Source organism: Oryzias latipes, chromosome 2 (genome assembly GCF_002234675.1).
Source record: "Oryzias latipes chromosome 2, ASM223467v1".
Taxonomy (NCBI): Eukaryota; Metazoa; Chordata; class Actinopteri; order Beloniformes; family Adrianichthyidae; genus Oryzias; species Oryzias latipes.
Genome location: NC_019860.2, coordinates 16,022,035 through 16,044,258, shown reverse-complemented (window position 1 = coordinate 16,044,258; position 22,224 = coordinate 16,022,035). Strand labels below are relative to the sequence as shown.

General features: G+C 41.5%; 1 protein-coding gene across 2 annotated transcripts in view; it reads right to left on the bottom strand.

The window, feature by feature from the left end:
* The window catches only part of LOC101170330 (xin actin-binding repeat-containing protein 2), a 36,712-nt gene extending 25,137 nt beyond the window's left edge, over positions 1-11,575 (bottom strand). The window contains exon 1 of one of the 2 annotated variants that reach the window (XM_023965335.1): positions 11,302-11,575. In XM_023965335.1, coding sequence (XP_023821103.1) covers positions 11,302-11,329 — 28 coding nt within the window. In that variant the 5' untranslated portion in view covers positions 11,330-11,575. Of the gene's footprint in view, positions 1-3,321; positions 3,483-11,301 lie in introns of those variants that run through there. The other variant, XM_023965344.1, reaches the window with a different exon arrangement.
* Between the last annotated feature and the right edge of the window lie 10,649 nt (positions 11,576-22,224).

Sequence of the window (22,224 nt, the reverse complement as noted above, 5' to 3'; positions counted from 1 at the left end):
GCTTTTTGGCCCGCTGTCAAAAACAACAAGCCATCCAAGAGAAATTCAACCCTGACTGGGCGTTTGAAAGGCCAAAAACAGGGAGACTCGAGAACTTTGAGCGTGTGAAGCGAGACGAAGAAAGACAGGAGAGGAAACCAGTAAACCTGATGTCTTGATCTCTTTTTAACGAATATTTGTTTTGTCTGACCTGTCTCTCTAGAAAGTTCTGTGTTAACTCATCTCTGCCTGCTTGGAATGTGACCAATTGGAGTGAAATATTTCAATTGGGGACTTTAGAGCTTCATACGTTAAGTAAATTTACCTTATTGACTCTAAAATGAAACAGAAGAAAAGCTAAAAACATTAAAATTGTTGACTGTAAGATTCTTGCCCTTTTTTTTTTTTTGAGTTTTTTTTTTTATTTGATTTGATTTTGTTGTTTAAGTTTCGGAAATGATTCCCTGATCCTAGGCACTTTAACATGTGGAGTTGGGTCATCTAGACCCACTAGACAGTGCTCTGAACCTTTTTTCTTCAATGATTTGTGATCTTCATTAGTTTCCATGGATTACATGAAATCCTTTATCCACCTTTGTCATGGTAGGGAGAATACGTCAATGTAAGGATCGGGTCATCTGGACCCCATAGGAAAGCACAAAGGCTAATAAACCACATGGATTTAAAGTGTAATTGTAGCTTTTTAGGAATTGATGAGTCAATTTTGTGTATTTTGTAAAATATGGACTTATACATGTATATATATGTATGTGTGGGCTCACAATAGATAAAATATGTGAAGTATGATTACAGATCTTTTAAGGCTCATAACCTCACTACACACTTTTCTCAGACAAACATGGACTTTTTTACTCTTTTCTCTTTTGTTTAAACGTTCAAAGTTTATACCTATTTTTTTAAATGAAAAAATACGTCAAAATAGGTGCTGGGCAATCAAAGACAAATGTCGACACGGCATGGAGGACTTTGATTGACAAGGTCAACAGCCAATCGGGACGCAGAACACAGTGTCCTGTAATAAAAAAATGAAAAAATAAAAGCATGACAAATTGTACGGTGAAAAAACGATGAAACTTCAAGACTGCGAAAGGCTAATAACCGCGATATAGCGAGGGAACACTGTAATAATTAAAGTCTGTTGTCATGACTTCATTGCTTGCTATCCTTTGTGGCCTTCTTGGTTTTTTTTTTTCAGTGAAATGTCAACTTTAGTCAGTTTGTCATTCCAAATTTGAGGCTTTTAGTTTTAAAAAAAAAACATTTTAAACATTCCAGGGTTTGTCTATTCATCTTTTGTTACATTTGATTAACTTTGCAAAATGTTTTGGCCTCTTGGGCAATGGAATGCATCATTTTTCTATGATATATCAATTTTTTCATAAAAGCACAAATTTTCCACTGAATTTTCGAATTTCTGTACCGGTAATCAGAAAAAGAACAGACTTAATATTCCCTATGACCAGGTTTTGTTGGGTTAAAATAAGATTTGCAAAATCCGCAGCAAGGTAGAAGTCCTGGTACAAAAAAGAACTGTAGTCTTATCTTGCAGCAGCAGCTGAGCTTAAAGGTTTTCTAACTTTAGATTCATCGCTGGCGCCTCGATTACTTATTAACCAAACGGCAGTTAATCATCAGCTACACAACCTGAAACAACACATGAAAGAATGCCGTTTTGTCACTTACTGGTGTGACTGAGCTTTAACTTGAATGCCATGCGACAAACGTATTGTATCACCCCGCTACTTTTAGTTTTCTGCTACGCCCAGCACGCTAGTGTAAGCAATAACCATCGCTGGGAGGAAAGAGGCCGTCAGAGACAGCAGCATCCGCTGCGACCTATAAATATGAGCATGAAATCCTAAACTCGAGGCTATCATAATACTGGCCTGATGACAGAGGGATAATTCCCTCATTTGTCATTCCAGATAAACGTTAACGTCATGGTCCTGGACCTGTGGAAGGGACAGCGGTCCTGACACCTGAGCGCAATGACAACAGCTCTCTGGATTCCTTTTCTGAGAGATGGGTCACATGCAAAGCTGCCATAGCATGAAGGTGAGGTAAGCAGGCATGGAGCCGGGGGAGTGGAAGGCTGACCAGAGGAAAAAAATAAACCAGGCCTTTTTATAAACCGTCTGCAGCGTCATGTTCCCCCGTAACAGGGAGCTTCATCTGCTGGAGGCGTCTAGACTGGATGTGCGGGACAGGAAATTTCCCAGCGGTGCCATTATTTAATCCTGGCTCCAACGGATGTTTAATTAGCGGGAGTGATAACTCTGAAACACTTCCTTAACGCTGGAGATGCTCCAGGATAATAAGGACGGAGTTTCTGCAGTTTGGGGGGTACGACATCCACCTTCTCCACAGCTTTTCTGGGGAGTATTTACCTCCACACTGGCTATTATTTTCCTCTTCTCTGAGAGGTTTATACCCTTTCAATGCCACAGCTGCTGCACAAATGATGACACCGGCTAATAGAAGTGGAAGAGGGCAGAATAAGTCAGCGGGGGAGGCCACTCTGCTGGCAGTCTGAACGACTCAGCGGCTATATTGAGCGGAGCTGTGGGCCGGCTCGGCTGGCCCGAGTAGAGGGTTCGCGAGGTTGGGGAGGAGGAGGAGGAGGAGGAGGGGAGGGATTAAATAAAAAAAATAATGGAGTAATTTCAGGGTTCGAGAGAAGAAATTCCGACATCGTAAATTCGTGACGGACAGAGGCCGTCCTTTAATCACAGAGGCGTCACCTCCTTCTCCAGCCCTGGTTTTGCCGCAGGAGCCTCCAGCCACCCAATTTTCTGTTTAGTACTTACATACCAAAGCTTCCGCCTGGCGAGGTTTGACAGGAGAGCCACAGCGACCTACACTAATTGAAATGTCAGCCGTGGTGGGTGATTTCTTCCACACCGACAAAGTAAAACAGGCACAATAATTAAGCTGTCAAATCTATCAAAATAACTTCTTTACAAGCAGAGTAGATTGCCCTGGAGTGCTTCCTTGTGCAAAGCTAAGCACTTTGTCTTCGATTTGCTTCGCCCTCAGAATCTTCCAGATCAGGCTGCCGCTTCTGGTGGTGGAAAGAAAACAGGAAGGGCCCATGCATGTTTTATGACGAGGCGCAAATCCTTGTGGGATGGCGGTGGCGCTCTGTAACATCTCGACTGAATCGGTAAAAAGCCCGAGTCAGCTGAACGCCATCGTTCCACTTTATCTGTCGTGCTGCCAGAGCACATGCACCGACATCGTTATCAACTAAACTCCCATCGACCACTTGGAATTTGTCTTCCACCGTCTCTGTAAAAGAGCTGACAGTCAATTTGTGCTTACCTTCCGAATAGTTTGCCCTTTAAGTCAAAACAATAATAGAATCCGGTGAAGCAGGAAAGGACCTGAGGAATCAATGAAACGGGTGAAGTCGCCCGGATTCCGAGTCCTGGACAGACGGTGAGGCTTGGAGTCCAGCTCCAGCACAGTGGGGCCCCGTCATCCGGTGACAGCTGACTTTATTTTAGAAGCCCCCTTCATAAAAAAAGGGGAGGACGGACTTTGGGGAGGAGGGTAAACGGAGGTGGCTCGGCTTTTTTTAGTGTCAAGCATAGAGGTACCCTGCATTCCTTGAAGCTTAAGTCATAGCGGTCTTATGGACCCAGTCAAGTAGATGAGACACAAACACACCGTCTTTACACAGAAGGGAACGGGGACGTTTTTGGCATTTTGCAGTCACTTCTTGTTAGTAGCCTAAATATCATGGTATTTCATGACTGAGCACACATTGAGCTCAATGCCTATAGACAGGGACTGACCAGTTTAAGGGAAGGGATTCAAGCCAATCAAAGTGAATAAATATTTAAAGAGACAGAACACTGTTTCATGAAATTAGATTAGGTTAATTAAAGTGCAGATTTGCAACCAAGGCTGTCTCGCTATACAAAGAAAGCAACGAATATAAGTAAGAAAAGAAAAAAGTTCAACTGATTGGTCATTATTCGGATGCAATTGAATCAATTTGTATTAACTCTACCTTGACAATGACCTTTATCAAGTCACCTTGTACCATTTCATTTATACCATATCTAGTATAGTGTGTTCATGAAAAACTCCAATCTGATTAATGAAATTATTTTAGTTACTTTATTGGTATTACCGATCAGAGAACCTTTTAATGCAATGCTAATACTAAATAGTAATTCAACTTTATGTGAAAAGGTTGTTCAATAAATCTAAACCAAAGGTTTTTTTGTTAGGATTCTTAACCCTTTAACACAGGAGATGTCGCTGGTGACGGCAAAATGATACACGCCCTTTGAACTACTGTAACTCTTTGACCATTTAATCAATTAAACTCTAAGTAAGTAAGCGCCGCCATGCAACACTGCAAAACATATTGACACAAAGCTGCTTCTTTACTCATCAGAATCGGCTGTTTTGGATTGATCGTGTAAAAACGTCCCTGCGGTAAAAAGTTTCAGAATCCGTTGGAATAATGTTGATTGCACGAATGGTTGAAGGGCAATTCAAAGAATGTTAGCACTAGAGCAAAAGCTCAGGCGTTAAAGGGTTAAGGGCCCAAACACGTAGTTTGCATTTGCAGAGAACTTTTCCTCCATTCTCAACCAGGCGAGTCGCAAACGCACAGTAGCTCCGAGTGCTATCTGTTTGGCAAAACCTAAAAGATTGCAAGTTCACATGGGAAACATGCACTTTGTCTTTTATTTTGAAAATCAAGCAAGATCTTTTGGGACTAAATGGATTTGGCTTTCCTTCACTTCAAAGACTTCCTGTCTACTTGATCATCTTTGTGTAAATTAGCAGCGGTTAAGGACTTTAGCGCCGCAGCAAATGGCGATCAACTTCCAACTGGACGACTCGAATGAGTCACATGTACAGCAGCTCCTGCAGCCTTGAGACTTCCAAAGTTTTTCCAAAGGGGCTGCACAGTGGTGTAGCGGTCACCTGGTGACCTTTTGTGTGGAGATATCTGTAGGTTCATTGGTTAATTGCCCCTTAGGCATGAATGTGTGTGTGAGATGTACCCCGCTTTCACTAGAAAGCAGCAGGGATAGGCTCCAGCAACCCCATAACCCTGTACTGGAACAAACAGGTTTAAAACATGGATGGATTGGTCGTATGGAAGATAACACTTGTAGATATCAGGAGGCTTCCAGTACAAACCACCATGAACTCCAGGCTTAGAATTGAAGTTTCACTTCTTGTCGGCAAAGCAAAACAAAGTTTTTCTAATGGAATGCAGATGAGGGCATACTGTACAAAGAAATGCTAAACGTTGCCATGGAGACGGCAGAAATCTGTACGGTCGGAGAGGTGTTGCACAAAAGAACTGTGCAAGTGTGTGACTGTAGTGGGAGAACCCTTTTTCGGGGTCAACAGTGCTTGCATAAACTACTCAGCCTTAAGTATTTTTTAAAGTGCTGAATGATTTGACAAAATGAAAGTTTCTTTTTCTGAAAAGGTAAAACCTCTGCTCCCTCTTTAAACCATCTCCGTCCGTGATGTCTCAGCGGCTTTTCAAAGAGAGCTCCTCCGACTCACCAACAGGCTTTGTGGTGAACACAATGGGAGGCTGCTCAAAGCAGAGGCTGCAGTTCAAAAAACCCCAAAAGGACGGAGCACAAAGAAAAAAGTGTTAACCATCAAAATCATCTCTTATAGCTGTTCTTTCTGTTTCTCTTTATGCTGGGGTACAGATTGCTTTAGGCGATTGCAGAGGTCCTTTCTCTGGGGTCTGATTAACCCCTCTGCCTTTGTTTCAGTCCACTTCAACACATATTTCTCCTGTCGCCACCAACATCTAGCCTGCGACACCCCACACAAATAACTCCATTTCTATTCTCTGGTGTTAATGAATTGTGGCCCTGACTGTTTGCCAGTCTCACAAGCAGAAGGTGCTTTGCAGGAGCCCACCCCTTTGAGGGACCCGTGGCGGCACATCGACGGGGGGAAAAAAGCTGGGGTTATCAGGCTTGTGGAGAAGCTGCACTCTGCTGATAATCCCACTGCAATTGCACATGGATTTCCTGCTCCTGAAATGGAAAATAAACATACTCTTAAAGAATACCAAATGAAGAAAGCCTGTGAATATCCTCAAACTGAAGTTCAGACTCACTTTGCAGATTTTCCTAAGCTTGCAGTCAAACGAGGAACTCAGATATTCAAGAACTGCAGAAAAGTTGCCGCTTTAATTCGTTAAACCAAGTCTCCAATAGAGATTTTTTTTTTTTGCTGTTCTAACAGTGATTATCCCCGTCTAGATTGGATGAGGCTGCGCTAATCGAAAGTAATTGATTATCTTTGCTCGTACAAAGACGCCAGCTCAAAACTATTTTTAAGATTAAAAATTTAGCTGAAGAACACTAAACCCTTTCTGCATTTGACCTAGAAAATTACTTGACGAAAGGGATAAAAATATAAAACTCTACCAGCTTGGCAACTGACTTTTGTTTTGCAGAAAAGGGCTTTTTTTTTAATGAGATTTTGTCAAAGAATCCTACATATGTCTATTAAAATACACAGGCTCTTACAGATAGGCAGTAGAAAAAAGTAAAAATCCTTCAAGAAAACCAGCAAGTGGAAGCGAGGCAGTAAAAGTCTGTTTTTAATTCATTAAAATAAGAATGTTAAGTCAACAAACGTAATTATAAATCATTGGCAAAAAAAAAACACATTCCTTTTTATTTTTTGTTAATGAGAACACATTATTACCAGAGATGAGCGTTTTCCAACTTCACGGTTTCAGTACTAAACTCCCCAGTGAGTCCAATTAGCCCCACCAGACACTGTCTACACAGTGACCATGGCAACATTTTGTGTCTGATTTCTACCTGCAGCATCCATTCTGTTAATGCTTGTTACCAAAATGGGAGAAGTACGGCTAAAACGACGCCGTTTCACTCAAAGTGTAGTGACTAACTGGGTAGCAACAGCTTGCAAGAACTTTTATTCCCAATTGAGTCCACAAAAGATCACAAAACCTGAGCAGGGGTTCCTAATTTCCCTGCAGGATATGCACTCGCACGTCTAAAGTGTCTCAAAAGACAAACTGTTCATTGATTGATTTTGAAAAGGCAGAAAAAGCAAGAAACGAATGACATTTGTTGATCATCCAATACAGTTACCTGAAACGAATTGGTGCATTTTCTCATCTTTATCTCAATCTTGTCCTCTCTAGCACATTTTTCAAAATAATCTTTGGACAGGCATTCACTGGAGCCAACCTGTAACCATCAGGAGTTTAGTGTCCTACCCAAAGACACTTCCACAAATGGGCGGGCAAGGCGGGAACTGAACAAGCGATCTCCAGGTAAGAGGTTGACCGCTCTACCTCTGCACCACACCCACCCCATGTTAGCATCATTTGTATTATAGGATAGCATGATGCTGGAAAGCCATCAGTGTGTTTGTTTGCTTGACTGTGGGTGTATGTGCGTGTGTGTGGGCCTTCTACAAAGGTAGAAAACTGCTATAACCCATTTACACTAATGCTGACCCTGTTTGATCATTTTTGTATTCTTTTGGGTTCAATTTAGCAATAACATAATCAGAATATAGTCAAAATTGCCTGTGGAGATCATTTGTTTCACCAATTGTGGTATTCCAATATCCTTTTCTTTGTTCTCACGAGGCCGTTTGTTGTCGTAGACCAGAGCGATACTAGCCTTGATCCCATTTTTTTAAAACAACATTTCTCAAATGATTGCTTAAATTGTTAAATGGTTGTATTTTTGGCTTGAAGTGATGAACTTGCTGCTGTTTGCAAAGTAAAAGTAGCATTTTGGCTATGTTTGTATTTAAAACTACAGTCTCATGTCAGGTTTTTCAGTAAAATCGGCAGGTGGCGAAGCGGCTTCTTGTTATCGGGAGGCGGCAGTCGCTTGTGGAGGTTTTGCGAAAAAGATACAATTTGTGACCGGACGATTTTTTTTTTACATCGGTGAGTGGGCACCCAGGCATTTTTTAAGCTTGCATGGTGGCTGTCTAGTGACAGGCGGGTGGCAGAGAGGAAGCAATTGATTGATTGGAGGCTGTCCAAGGTCCCCAAAACCGTCCGATTGTACGATTTCAGATTGCCACTCCATTGGCCCCGTCCTGTCATCCCACTGCCATCGTCTGACTGTTAGAAATTGTGCGGTAGCAGCGTGGGCACTCGAAAAGAGCTGTTGATGTGGGCTGAGGGCCCGGCAATATCCAATCCAAGCCAAGGTGGGACCTGCATGTAAATGGGGAGACGGCATTGGTGCTGCACGAAGCTCATCCTGGCGTTGATAGCATCACAGTGACGCCGACACCTGCGTATTGACGAATTACGCTTGATCCTGGGAAGAATACGAAGAAGACATAACATTGTGCTTGATGCACTACTCATAGAAAAAGAGCAACACACACAAGACGGGCGAAGAAGAAGAAGTTGTCGGGTAAGGCCGTGGTTGCAGTGCAGTGTAGCTCGGACAGTCTATGGACAACTTATGTACCCCCAGGAGGCTGGCGGCTGGTGACACTTGATGTGGAGACAATCAGACCTGCTGCTGGCCAGCAATCCGCCTGAACGACCCCTGACGGCTACATTCATGACCATGCCAATGTTTTTTTTTTTTAATCGGGCGGCGGCAGATTCTGCTGATGCTTATTCATCGCAAGTGTATTTGTGACCGTAGAAGAATTTGTTCTCATTGTCATACTTGATGTAATAGTCAATGTTGTATTTCCCAATGTTATTTTATATTATATATATATTTTATTATTAACTTTCATGACATTGACAGTACATTGGGTTGTTTAAAAGAGGGAGAAGCACATTGAGAATGCCACACAATTAAACTTTCACTGCCAATCTCCAAAAGCCACTCATGTGTTAAGAGATCATTTGCTTTTCGGTAACAGCCTGTAAGAACACCAAATATGAAATTAACATTTAGAAAAATCTTCTTTTTTTTCTTCTCTGGCTGATATTATAAAGACATCATCATTTGGCAGGCCAATCTGTGAGGTGATTAATGAAAACAAAAACAGTATTTCGGTGAAATCCACTCAAACACTGAAAGATGATCTTGGATGAAGCTTGTCAGACAAGTTTAATTATCCATAAATATATGGCATTTGCATAAACAATAGCAATGAATACTTCCACTGTTGCGAGAAATAAAGGGGTTGTGTGTACCACAAAGGCAGCCACAGCTTCATGGTGGTTATTATGTTGCAACACGAAGGGAAACATGCAAACACTGATGCCTGTTGTGAAAAACAACAAAAAAAAAGCCACCGAGCTGGGATTTAGATTTGAGCTTTGCATCTTTTTAAAGTGCAGCTACTCCACTGCTGGGCTTTATTTAAACACTGTGGCTTTTACAGGGAGCAGCTTCTGCACCCTCTTACATCCTCTTGCTTCTGCTGTCAGTCACCTAACATGCCAGTTAGCGCTCTGTTTTTCGCAGTCGAACGCGTCAGCCGGCACAAAAGAAGTCGCTCTGTCAGGACAACGCCGCGGATCATCAACAGGCTCTAAGTTTAGACGCGAGGCAGTGATTTAGTGGCATGTGGGGAAACACAAGAGCTTGATGCAAGATTCCAGAGTGATGCGTGTCTGCGAACACGGATGAGTTTATGAGCTTGTGTATGCATGAAACTCTCAAATTGTTTCTCCATCTGTTCATCTTCTCTATTTTAATAATCACATTGTTTTTTAAATACAATGCAGTAACATGGGGGAACAATGAAAGTGCAAAAAGGAGAACAATGTGCAACTAGTTAGAGACAGATACATGTTTTAAAACCCGAACTTCTGCTCCAGTGTCGGCATTCTCTTGACTACCATAATTCGTCAACCGTTTACGCAATTAATCTAATTCCAGCGTATGTATTACGCAATCAGCGCAGCCGATTCAGTTGCTGACAAAAGCGGCTTTGCACGGTGAAAGAGTGACGGAACATTAATGTTATTTAAATGTTAGTGATGACGTCTCTGGTGATTAAGATTTATGTCAAAGAAAAATGCAAAGAAATTGATGATGATTTTTCTTACAAAAAGGAACATTTCAGTCGGAGTTTGGTTTCAGTGAGGCTTCATTCAAAGTTGTGGGTTTCGACTGTTGACTGTTTATGAGAACCACCTGCTTGTTCCAAGAAGCCAAAATCCTTCTATAGAGAAATAAACAGCTATGACTCTGTTATGTTAACCTTTCGGCATATCCCTTTAGGTCACCACAGCAAATCAGGTTTCACTTATTTGCATATCTGGTTTGGTAGAGAGTTTTATGCCTGATGCCCTTCCTGACACAACCTTGTGTTTTATCCGGGTTGGGGACAAGCACAGGGAGACCCGGACCCAGGCCCCCTTGTGGCCACACAGGTAAGTAGATAGAAGGGTCTTGTCCTCAGTCATTACATTTTTCAGATTAACTATTTTTGCTCTGCTACTTTTTCATTATTTTGGTAATCCTAACTTTTTTTAATGTTTCTTTTTTTATTTCAAGTTATTCGATTTAAAAACTGACCAATCAGACCTACTATAATGAAAATATATATATATATGTTGGTTTTTTTTACATTAGAATTTAGAGAGAGCGATGAAACTTTCCGTCTCTCCTGAACAGAAGTTTGCCGTATTTAGCAAGAATATTTATTTAGTTATCTTCCCACCTCCACAAATACAAACAGGACTTTAGACTGTCCACATAACGTGGACCAATGCTCTGTTTTTGTGGAGTTTTCATTGGAGATTTTGCAGAATTTTTTTTTTTTGTCTCTTAGTGTTTCCATTTTGGAACTTTTGTTGCGCTTCCTTTTCTCCGGATCATCTGTCTTTGAGGCCAGCGTGTAAACATCTGCTATGTGACTTTTTAGCCTCTGCCAAACAGGGGAAAAAAACCAACATAAAATAGAAGGCCCCGCACCTCGCACTACAAGCCCCCCATGTGTGCATTAGTGTTATCGCCACGGCTGGACAACAAAGTGGAGGTAACTACCATAGGAGTGCTATCACAATAATGGAAGCGCAGCCACTAGCTCGCCATTAACCAGGCTGCCAGGAAGGCATCCTTATCTGGGAATGAAACCATCTCGTTTTGAAAAGCTGCTCTCTGCAAAAATGTTTATCTCGCACGACAAATGGGACCGAACACTGCATCAAGCATCCCGTGGACTCGGGCTGAAAAGGATGGAGTAACCGTGATGAAATCAGGCTCCCCTGCCACATATTGCAACAAACCTTATTGCATCAGGGCTTTGTGGAGGGAAGCAAAACTTGTGCGCTTCCTTTTGTGACTTTTACCCCCACATAAAAACAAGTATACTCACAGAGAGCGGCGTCTGGAGGTGAGGCCATGGTCGGACGTGTGGATGGTTCGGACAGAGTGGCGCTGGGTCTGTTGGGGAGGGCGGCGACTTCCTGGTCAGACAGACAGAGGTAGGGAGGTGACGCCACAGGTCATGAGAGCACACGAACGCGCAGTGGAGCATGCAAACACACGCAAGACTTCAGACTGAAACATGCTGGAGTGGAGCATCTGCCGGCGGTGACATTTAAGCTGTGGATTCCTGTCAGCGCTTGTTGCTCTGAAATCAGACGCACACACATGAGTGCACACGCACTAGTGTAATCAGAGATGACCTTGTGCACAATCTGAGTGTTGGCATTGACTGGAAAAGTGAATATAAGATACGTTGGGCAGAATTTTTGTACAATTTTCCTTTTCTGCGGAAGCATTTTAACTAATCTTTGCCGGTTCAGCACACCTTTTCAGTTGCAAATCACCCCCTGCTGGGAACAAACACACCTGTGTTTGTGTGTCTTCTTTTGTGTCGTTCATTTGCAAATCAAATGTGTCCCCTGCCGTGCTTTTACCTGTGCGCCACAGCGAGGGCCACACGCTGCATGTGGAGCTGTGTGTGCGTGTCGCCGCCATGCCGACAGAGTCAGCTGGAATCTGGCAAAAGCCTTTAAAAAAAATTCCATTTAGCAGAAATCCCCAGAAGCCGACACGTTCCGCAGAAGGCCGGGACGGAGCGTGCATGAAGGCATTTTCTGCTGATTCTGGTGGCTGCAGTCGGGGAAGCAGAGCAGTGTTTGACAGCTGAAACGCTGCTCAGTAATGGGTGGAGGTTTTATTTACTCCGCTGAGGAGTGAAGGAACGGCGAGAGGAGCTTCGGCAGGAGCCAAACAGTGACTGAAGAGTGGAAGGGATTCAGACATGTGTCCTTCACTGGTTTCCTCTCAGAACAGAATATTAGCCATTAAAACAACACAACATAAGGTTGGTGTACAATAATAAAACATTTTATATTAGACAGCACAGATTCTGTGTAGATCACGTTATTTTAGATGATTTAATAAAATATTTGTATTCATGTGCAATTAAACAAATGAATTGACTTGTATCCTTCATTCATTCATCTTCTTCCGTTTATTCCCTTTCGGCTGCTGGAGCCTATCCCGGCCACTTGCGGGTGAAGGCAGGGGGCACCCTGAAGAGGTCACCAGTCTTTCGCAGTGTAGAGCATCCACAATCACACACCTAGGGACAATCTAGATTAACCAATTAACCTATGAAGCATGTTTTGGACGGTGGGAGGAAGCCAGAGTCCCGGGAGAGGAAACCCACGGGGAAACATGCAAACTCCACACAGAAAGGTCCCCCATTGATGTTCTGGTTTAGGTCCCCAGCCGGGACTTGAACCTGCGAGGAAAGAGCGCTAACCACTGCCCCACCGTGCAGCCCTGACTTACCCTGACTCGTATCCTGTTTGTCTCTATTTGGTTTGCTAAAGTTCTGCAAAAACAAACATTTAATTGAAATTTAGCATGAATAATAAAAGTGTATTTAAAAAGTTAAATTTGTTTCATTTAATTTTTATTCATTCTGATGTTTTATGGATTCATTTGCTTAAATAATTTGTTTCATATTGTTATCTATCTTTTATTTTAATCTTATTTGATTTTAAAACAACATATCAATTTCCTTTTTCTTTCTTAGATTAAGCTGCAGATCTACTCCATAGAAAACTGCCTTTAAAAAGTAAACAGTTGTTTATCTTCTGTGTTGTGGTTTCTTAATTGGTATTTTTTCCTTCTTTAAATATGTTTTTTGTTTCTTTAAAACCATAAATTACCGTTAATGTAAGACAATCCAACTATGTTTGCTGTGAATAAAGAATATGTGAGTGTTATGTTTATTGTTTATCGCAGAAATTGAGTTCTAAAAATAACCAGCGATAGGTAAAAACTGCAAAATAGGGTAACACTTTATATTAAGATTCCTTAACAAGCTTTGTTAACACATTAACAAACATTATAAATGAATTTATGGGGTGTTAGTAAGACATTTATTAGTACAATAAGTCTAATAAGGTTTATTAAATTACTTAGTTAACACATTTACAAGCATTATTATTAGGATGTTTTTAAGATGCTAATGATGCACTTACTGATATTATAGGTGCTAAACAAATGTGTCAGTGTTAACAAGCTTAATAAGATTTATTAACAACCTTTGTTAACAAATTAAGAAGTATTATTTTTGTTTGGGGTTCTAGTAAGGTATTTATTAGCATTATTGACGCCTGACACAAGCCTAAGTGTTCATAAGCTTAATAAGTTTTATTAACTAACTTAACAAATTAATAGGCTTTATTAATGTGTCAGATGCTAGTAAGATATTGATTAGCATTATAGATGTCTTGCAAATACCTGAAAGTGTTAATAAGATTTATTAACATCTAAAGTAGGACCATTGTCTTCTAAATCCATATTACTAAACTGCTTATAAGCTTTACAAATGTATTAATTAACCTTGTTAATGGTTTATTAACTGTTTTGCAGCACCTCATCTAAAGTGTGGACGTTTTTTAGCACAAACAACCACAAAGCATAAAGATTGTAAAAAGAACTTTATGACATTAAAACAGACTAAACATTCACAAATCGTTCTGTAAAAGATATATAATAATTTAATTCAGACAAATATTTTTTTTCTTTTAAAAACATATATATACTGGTGTTGGATGACTAGCATCATAGCTAATAAGGATAAAGTATTAGCATCTATCCTGAGTGAAACATTCATTGCAAATCCCATCACCAGAAGACAATTCTCTGAATTCAATGCCATCTGCATTCAACCACTGTTTCCTTGCTTCAAAGTCCACAAGAAAGTTGCACAAGCCAGTCATTTTTGAAGACCGAAAGCAAAAAACCTACAGGAGCCATGCTAAAGCTAACACGCTAACGACCGACCGGTACGGAATCAAAGATGGGCGGGGCTTTTTTCGTCACCTGTGTGAAAGCAAAGTCTAAGAGGCCATTCAATTGGCTGAAAGTGAGCACGCCTGTTTTGCTGATGAGTTTGATTGACAGATTCATTAGCCAATGGTGACATTAGTTAACCTGCCCATCTTTATTCATAGATGGGCAGGTTAGTGTGTTAGCTTTAGCATTAATTTAATAAACCTTATTAGACTTATTGTACTAATAAATGTCTTACTAAAACCCTATAAATTCATTTATAATGCTTGTTAATGTGTTAACAGAGCTTGTTAAGGAATCTTAATATAAAGTGTTACCGAAAATAGATATAGATATTTATCAGACAAACAATAACCCTTTAACACTGGAAATTTTGCCTGTAACTTCTCGAAAACTCACGCTCTTTGACGTACGGAAGCTCTTCTACTGTTTACGCAATTATCAGCTTATTCGGACTCAGAGAAAAATGACTTTGCAACTTTACACAAAACTTTACGTGACGCATAACGACGCAAAGCCACTTTACTCTGTGACAGAATGCCTAAACAATTGGCTGTTCTACAGGGCTGCGTGATGCATGCTTTTCTCCACTTCAGACTCCGATGGGATTACAACAAATGTGTAAAAAGTCAAATAGTTATGGGACAAGCATGAACATTTTCAGACTTCTCTTTCTTGTTTCAACTCTCCAAGCTCAAACCTTTTGCAGAAAAGTAAGTCCAGTATTGAAGAATAGAACCAAAGATCTGCTCCCTATCGAAGATTTGCCGAGCATATCCCTGAAGAGACACGGCTTGGAGGAGATTGAAAATGACGTATCCAGACACATTTTGCAGATCAAGGACACAAAGCACAGAGTGCTGTAAAAAAAAGTTGCACTGACAAGAATCTGCAACACAGCGAGATCGCGAAAGATGAACCACGATATAGCAACGGACCAATGTATATTTGAGCCTAAGACTAGTCCGTTTTTTCAATTTATCTCTGTCTGTGCGCCCTACGACAGACTGACGATCTAATCTGAGTAAACCCCGCCTAGGCCAAACAGTAGCTGGGTAAGCTCCAGAAGCCCCCTGATTCCAAAAAGGATTCTCAAGATGGATGGCTGTTTATGCCGCCATGTTGCCGAGCATGACTGAAATTACATGAAAGTACAAACAATACCTTCACAACAAAACAGCTATTGTAATTATCACTCACCAAAACCTTACAGGTATTCCTTAAAACAATTACAATGGAGTTTCTGAACCATTAGAAGAAAAAAAAAAAGATTATAATTTTATTGAGAAAGTGGTTCATTTCGCTTTAAGGGATGGTATTCTGGGATATGGTGCTGGGACATTTATTCACCAACTTTTTCTTTTATTTTTTTCGGGATCTTATCACCAGAGCCCGGAAAGAACGATGTGGCGTGAAGCCGGGGGTCATAATGTGTGGGAATGAGATAATTAAGCCTTGTTAAGTGTTACCCAGACTTTCATTTTTAGCAGTAGAATTAAGTGTCGGGCTTTTACTAATGATGACACTTCGCTGAACCATAAAAGACTGCAGGATATCATTATATTCAACCTCCAGATTAAAATTACATTTGATTAAATCTAATTTATTCAAGGTGCATTCATGGCGAAAGGAGCTACAAGGGTCGCTGTGATGGAGGAGTGAAAACAGATGGCTTGGGTCATGCTTCGGCCTCAGATATGTGACTATGTTTAGTTATAGCGATTTAATGACAGTTTTACGGCGGATTTTGAATGAATAAAAAGACTTTGGTCTGGTGGGGTTTTATTTGAAGCAGGTTTGATTTCCAGCATCATGGAACCATACAGTTTCAACAACAGCTCAAGTGGGGGGAAGTATGTCTTAAAAAGACCCCTGACAAGGATGGGGAAACAAATCTCAAAGAAGAAAACTGTCCTCATAGTCCCTTAATTGCGGGCAATAGTCAAATTAAATCCAACAAACTGTCACCAATTTCTTTTAAGCAACCCCTTCCAATGTAAGGTCAATGTATTGGGCAAAAATGTGCGTTAAGGGCTTCCGTCTTTAAAACTCTTGCATTCTAGTGTTGCTACAAAGTCTTTTTTCAGGCACTATTTACAAAACACGTGGCCATTGAATGCGCGTCCAAAGTTAAACCCGTTGAACTTTGATCATATCAAGGACTTGGATTTGGTAGAAACGTTTGTTGCGTCCTTTTTAAAACACAGAAATGCCAACTGTTGATTGAAAATTGATCAAGAAGGAGAAGTGAATAATTGTGGTTTGTGCCTGGCCAGAATTCTATAACTCCAAATCTGTCATATATCGGAATAGATCTGTGAAAGAAAAAAGCCTGGAGCAAGATTTGCTCCGCTTCAACATTTCGCTGCAAGCCTCTTCCAACTGTGAGTACACGTGCAACTGTGAGTATTGGTTAGCAACAGTCCAGTGTGAACATCGTAAGCTAAAGGCGCGTTCAAGAACCCGTGTTCAGCGCGTTCTTGACAAATGTCTGGTGTCAACGTAGCCTGAGGGTGTTTAGTTTCAAATATTATTTTACAATTAGCGAAACATTGGTATGTTTTATGGTTTCCAAACCACAATGTCAGTTCCCAAATGTATTGGAAACCAGAGAGTACCGAAAAGTAATGACCTTTGTCAGTGTCAGATAGGACCAATTTTCCATTGACTCAAGTTTTAAACCAAAAGTTGAGTGCTTATGTCCAGTTGTTTGTGTGTTTAAAAGTTACAATTTAATTGAACCCCTTTCACACTGGCAACACCTAAATAACACGCTCTGGTACCTACCATTACCCTTAACTGTTTACACGATGAACGAGCTGATTCTAACACAGAGAAAAGTGCCGTTTTATATTGGCTTTGCACTGATAATGGTGGCACAAAGTGGCTTTTCTCCACTTCGGAATCAGCTGAAATTGCGTTAATTGCATTAAAAACTGTTAAAAAGGTAGTCAAACAAATGTGAACACTGCAGCTAAAGCTTGGGTATTAAAAGGAGAGAATCAGATTTTTTTATTTTCAGGGAGGTGGATCTATAAGCAGACCTAGCAGAGCTTTTTGCTACACTTTGTCGTTAGTTGCAGTTTAATGGCAGCCGTTGCGGTAGGCTCCAATCAGCTTACCCGCCCCACTTTGAACTCCATTTATCATTTCGTCAATCAGAAATAAGATCATCTGTATCTTTTAGAAGTCTTGGTAGCCTTATGTCATACTACCAAAGATAAAGTACTGGATGCCAGTTCTTTGTGTTGCAACATGTAAACAAAAGTGTAAAAACATGGAGTTATCAAGGGAAAAAGAATGGGGATTAAATCTCTGCTGCCAGTTTTTCTACTGGGAGCAGTGGATGGTGAAGTTCACCGCTGACACCAGCAGCAGCAGCAGCACATCACTGTGTCTAATGCAGCTATTAGTAAGCGCGGTCCAGCTACCATATGCTGTTTTTTGACAGCAGCTGCCACAGTAGAGGGAGCAAGACAGTCTGTGATGGCAGAATGTCAACAGACCGAGTTAATAAGAGACATTGTTTGATGAAATCTGTCTAAATATTAGTGGCTGGCCGTGTTGTCAGCGATAATCTCTTGGGGAAAAATATGAAAGAATACTGGATCCTCTTAAAAGCAGCCCTGTTAATGAAATCAGCTCTGGCCATCTGGGACTGACACACGCCTACAAAGGGGACAGTCGTATCCACGATGGTGCAACCATGGTAACTGGAAGGAGGTCTGAGTGCAGAGCGGGCAGAGAGGTGGCTTTGTGACATCCACCACCTTTCACATGGGTGCCCATTAGATGAAGATACGGCTGAAGCACAGGCCCATCTGTGGAACTGCAAAACCCATTTCAAGTGCGCTAACTTTCTGCGATTTACGTCAGCTGACTCAACCGCTGGCAAATCTGCTGTCTCTTTGCAGCAGTTTAATTACACCGCCTGACTTTAGTCATGCGTTCTCCTTGACCTCTAAAAGCAATCATCTATTTTGAGTTAATGAAAACTAAGAAAAATGGTTTCCAACAAGAAAAGAGAGAGATAAAGTTTGTGATGTTTTACAATGCCAGCTTTACAGATTTGTTTGTTTAAGACCCAACTGCACTCACCAAGAAGCACATTTGATAAGCGTGACAGAAAAGAAAAGGCTGACCTAAAATCTGACAAAACAAAGACGAAGTGTGAAATACCAGAAACAGCTACTGGATTGTGTATCTTGACGTGTTTTGCAGAGACAGAAAGCTTTAAACTTTTATAAACAACATGACACAAACCTAGAAGCCCCCCTGAGAGCTAAAAATGCAACACACTTAACTGTAACATTTATGTGGAGTGATCTGATCATGTCTCAACCTTAGTCACAACTGCCCTTATGGATGAATATGGGCTGTACGCAGGCGGAAAATGGGCAAACCTGTTTTGGGACGTGCAGGTAGCCAGCGTAAGTCGTAGATCGCTCATTAGCCTGTAGACCGAAAATGTTCTTGCACATTTTTTCTACGATATGTTGTGAGTGTCAGGTCGAAGTGAACACTTAAACGCCATGCAAGGGGAACTCAGATTGAAGTAGGTGAGATCCAGGTGTGTTATACAAATTTCTGTTTGTGTATTGAGTGCGTACTCTTTATGTGCAGCCTTCCTGTTAGAAAATAGGAAATTAAACAATCAGAGTTTAGTTTGTGTGGGCATCCTAGTAGCATCCTACAGGTTGCATTTCACCTGAGGTGCATTAGCCATACTCTTGAAGTGGCCCTACGAACCTTTAAGGGAACTGCGCTAGCCTTAAGATGTGGCCACTCCTCTCTATGACCCTCCACGGGCCTTGAATACCCAGAAAACCGTAGCACCTGTACAGGTCAACCACTGTACGGGTGCAACTGACCACAGATTTAAAGATAGAAACATGTAGAAACACGTAAATCCATCCCATCATTCCCTATGGCTGAATTGTGAGCAGAAACTCAACTAAGAGGCTGTTGAAAACAAAACTGGGCATGTAGCTGTATGTGTAACCAACTATTTATTAAATGGTTGTAGGAAATATTTAAATAATTGAGGTGTGTTTAATTGTTTGTTGTTTCTCTTGTGGCTTTTCCCATCAGGGGTCACCACAGCGAACGAGTCGCATGGTAAACTTGGCAATGTTTTACGCCGGATGCCCTTCCTGACGCAACCCTCTCAAAGCCACTGGGCTTGGTACCGGCACAGAAGTAGAGAAGGGAACAGGGAGCAGCCCGGAGTTGAACCCTGGTTTCACGGACGGAAGGCGCCGCAAACCAGCACGAGCTAAACCGGCTCTCTGTTTAATTGTAATCCAGAATAAATCAAACCTAAAATCTCACACATCTGATCTGGTTTAATTCTTTTTGGATGTTGACAAAATCTTTGCTTCTGGTAGCCATATTGTTCGCTTTACATCGACCATCTTGTCTTTTATTTCCTTGAATTTTAAGTAGTGTTCTTGTCTCCCCCTTAAAAACTTTCCATTGGGCTGCTGTGGAGTTGCAATTTCTGCAGCTTCTTCCATCTGTTTGTGCGTGGGACGTAATATGGTTTTGGAATTAAAGCAACTTTGGCTCTGATTGGCTACCATTAAACACGACAGCGCCTTCAGCCAATCACAATCGTGTCGCACTTTGCAAATCCGCCCAGTATCTCCTTCATGGCAAAACAGCAGATGCTGGTGCAATTTTTCGAATCATTTCGAAGTATAAAAATGTTATTGAAAACGAAAAAAAGTAGTTGGTTAATTTATCCCAGTAGTAAAAAAGTCACGACGTTAACGTTTTAACAAGGGAGATATAGCCGGCAACAATTCAATAACACACCGTATGTCTTAAGGCCTGTTCACACCGGGACGAATTTCGCCCGCGATTTTTGCCGACGTTTAACGCCTCGTGACTAAACAAAGGGCACCAATGTGAGTGTGCACACCGACGCGAAAAAACGCCACGCGTCAAAGCGTCACTTTTTAAAAAATGCCTCGTGTTCGTTTTTTTGGTTTGACGAATCGCGTCGAAATCTATTCGACCAATGAGAACGGCGCTTTTGCACACGTGTCTGGAGCCTCTGAAGTTACAGTAAAAACACAACTTGGGGGCGCTCAAACACAAAACTGCCTTGCTGAGCACACATACCAGCGAAGAAGATAGACGCTGAGTTGCATCTACACAGCCGCGAAGAAATAATGACGGACATTCTAAAATATCCCCGAACCAAGCACCAGTTGGAGCAACTGGTACTTGAAATATTCATGTTTTATTTGTGTGATTCTGACAACCGCGTAAATACTTGCTCTCTTCTCCTGAGTGAAAAGCGACTTTAAGAAGCGTAAAGTTGCGCAGCGCCACCTTGTGTACAGGAGTATTTCTGTTTTACATTAAGCGCCATCTAATGTCAGGGAATGAAATTGCATGTTCATCGTCAGCGAAAATCGCCTGGGTGTGAACACAAAAAACGTGGCGAAAAACGCTGGCGAATATTCGTCCCGGTGTGTACGGGCTTTTACCCGGAAGTAAAGCGGCTTTACTTAAACCAACATGCAACACGGTATTAATGTAAAGTGTTGGATAAAGTTACAAAACTGCCTTTCTCCGGAATCCGCTGGAATTACGTTGATTTCATAAACGGTTGAAGAATTACAGTAGTCGAAAGGATGTCAACACTGGGTAATATTACAAACACAGTATTTTTGTTTTGACGATGAGGAAAAATTTCCTCCATTTTACATACAGTTTCTGTAGTTATTGAGGAGTCTTTTCAAACAATCTACATGGTAAAAAAGGGTCTTGTGAAGAAGTGGTTAACACTCAAGAACAGCTGAATTACTCAAAACAGAATGCAATAAGCAGCAGGCTTTGAAACGTTCAACCCGATTTGCATAATGACGGTGTATTGCATTATAAACGTAATGATCCATCCCCGGAAGTAAAAGGCTTTTCTCTTCACAAAGTTTCTTCACTTTTCACGCAAAAAGCCAGTGGGGTGAGGCGAGCATAATCAGATCTGGCTCTTATTATTCCAGTGCACTTAAACAGCTGTGCAGGGCACAGCACTGTTTTGAATCTATCGGGTCTGCCGGTTCACAACCGCAGGTTCAGGGAGTGAGGTCGCCCACGTCTTAAACACAGCTCGCCTCCACCTCTCCCACTGATTTCCCTCCCTTTCATCGACTTTCTGACTTCTCTTCTATGTGTTGTGAGAGCTCTCTGGACTGAGTTTCTCCACCTGCAAACTCTGCAGCCTTAAAATGTTGTATACAAACCTGCAGAGCGGCTGGTTTTTCCGTCAAAAGTCTTCAGAAAAATAAAGCAGCCAGTCGCGTTGCTAAATAACAACTATATCCCAGATCGAGGCAATGCTGTGTGGCAGCTCTATTGTCATTTAATATGTTGCTGGAGTTATTTGTCAATCCCCCAGAAAGCTGGTTGTCATGACACCCATGGGAGTCTCTGCTTGTCACGCTTCAAGGGGGAAAAAAAGTCACCTCAAAGCCTTCACCGCAGCGTCCCAGTGAGTGTCTGGCTTCTCATGAGTGAGAACGGAAACACGCAACATCGACAAATGGTGCACGCATGGGGGATTCTGCGTTTCCCAACACATACTGTGTGTTTGCACAAACAGCTTTGGTCTGACAAAGTGGCCTCTTTTGTGTGTACTGGTACAACATAGTTGGTTTACCCTCAACAGGATTCACACAGAAAGACAAAAAAAATCTGTTGCTCGGATTTAGGCAAACGTTGCTAAGTAGTTTCTACTGTTGCCACGTAAGCGCTCTAGTGTTTGATCGCTGGAAAATCTCAACATTTCCTTGTTTTTGTAACTGGAGCACTTTTGGAGTGCCACTGCTAAACACACTTGAGCAGAGATAAGTGAGTTCAAGCGTTCATGCAGATGGAAATTTAGCACAGACTAGATCTATTCTTGCATGTCTAAACACCCCGGAACGTCGTTCTATAGACCCCCTCTGAAGAGTCGGCTTGCTCATAA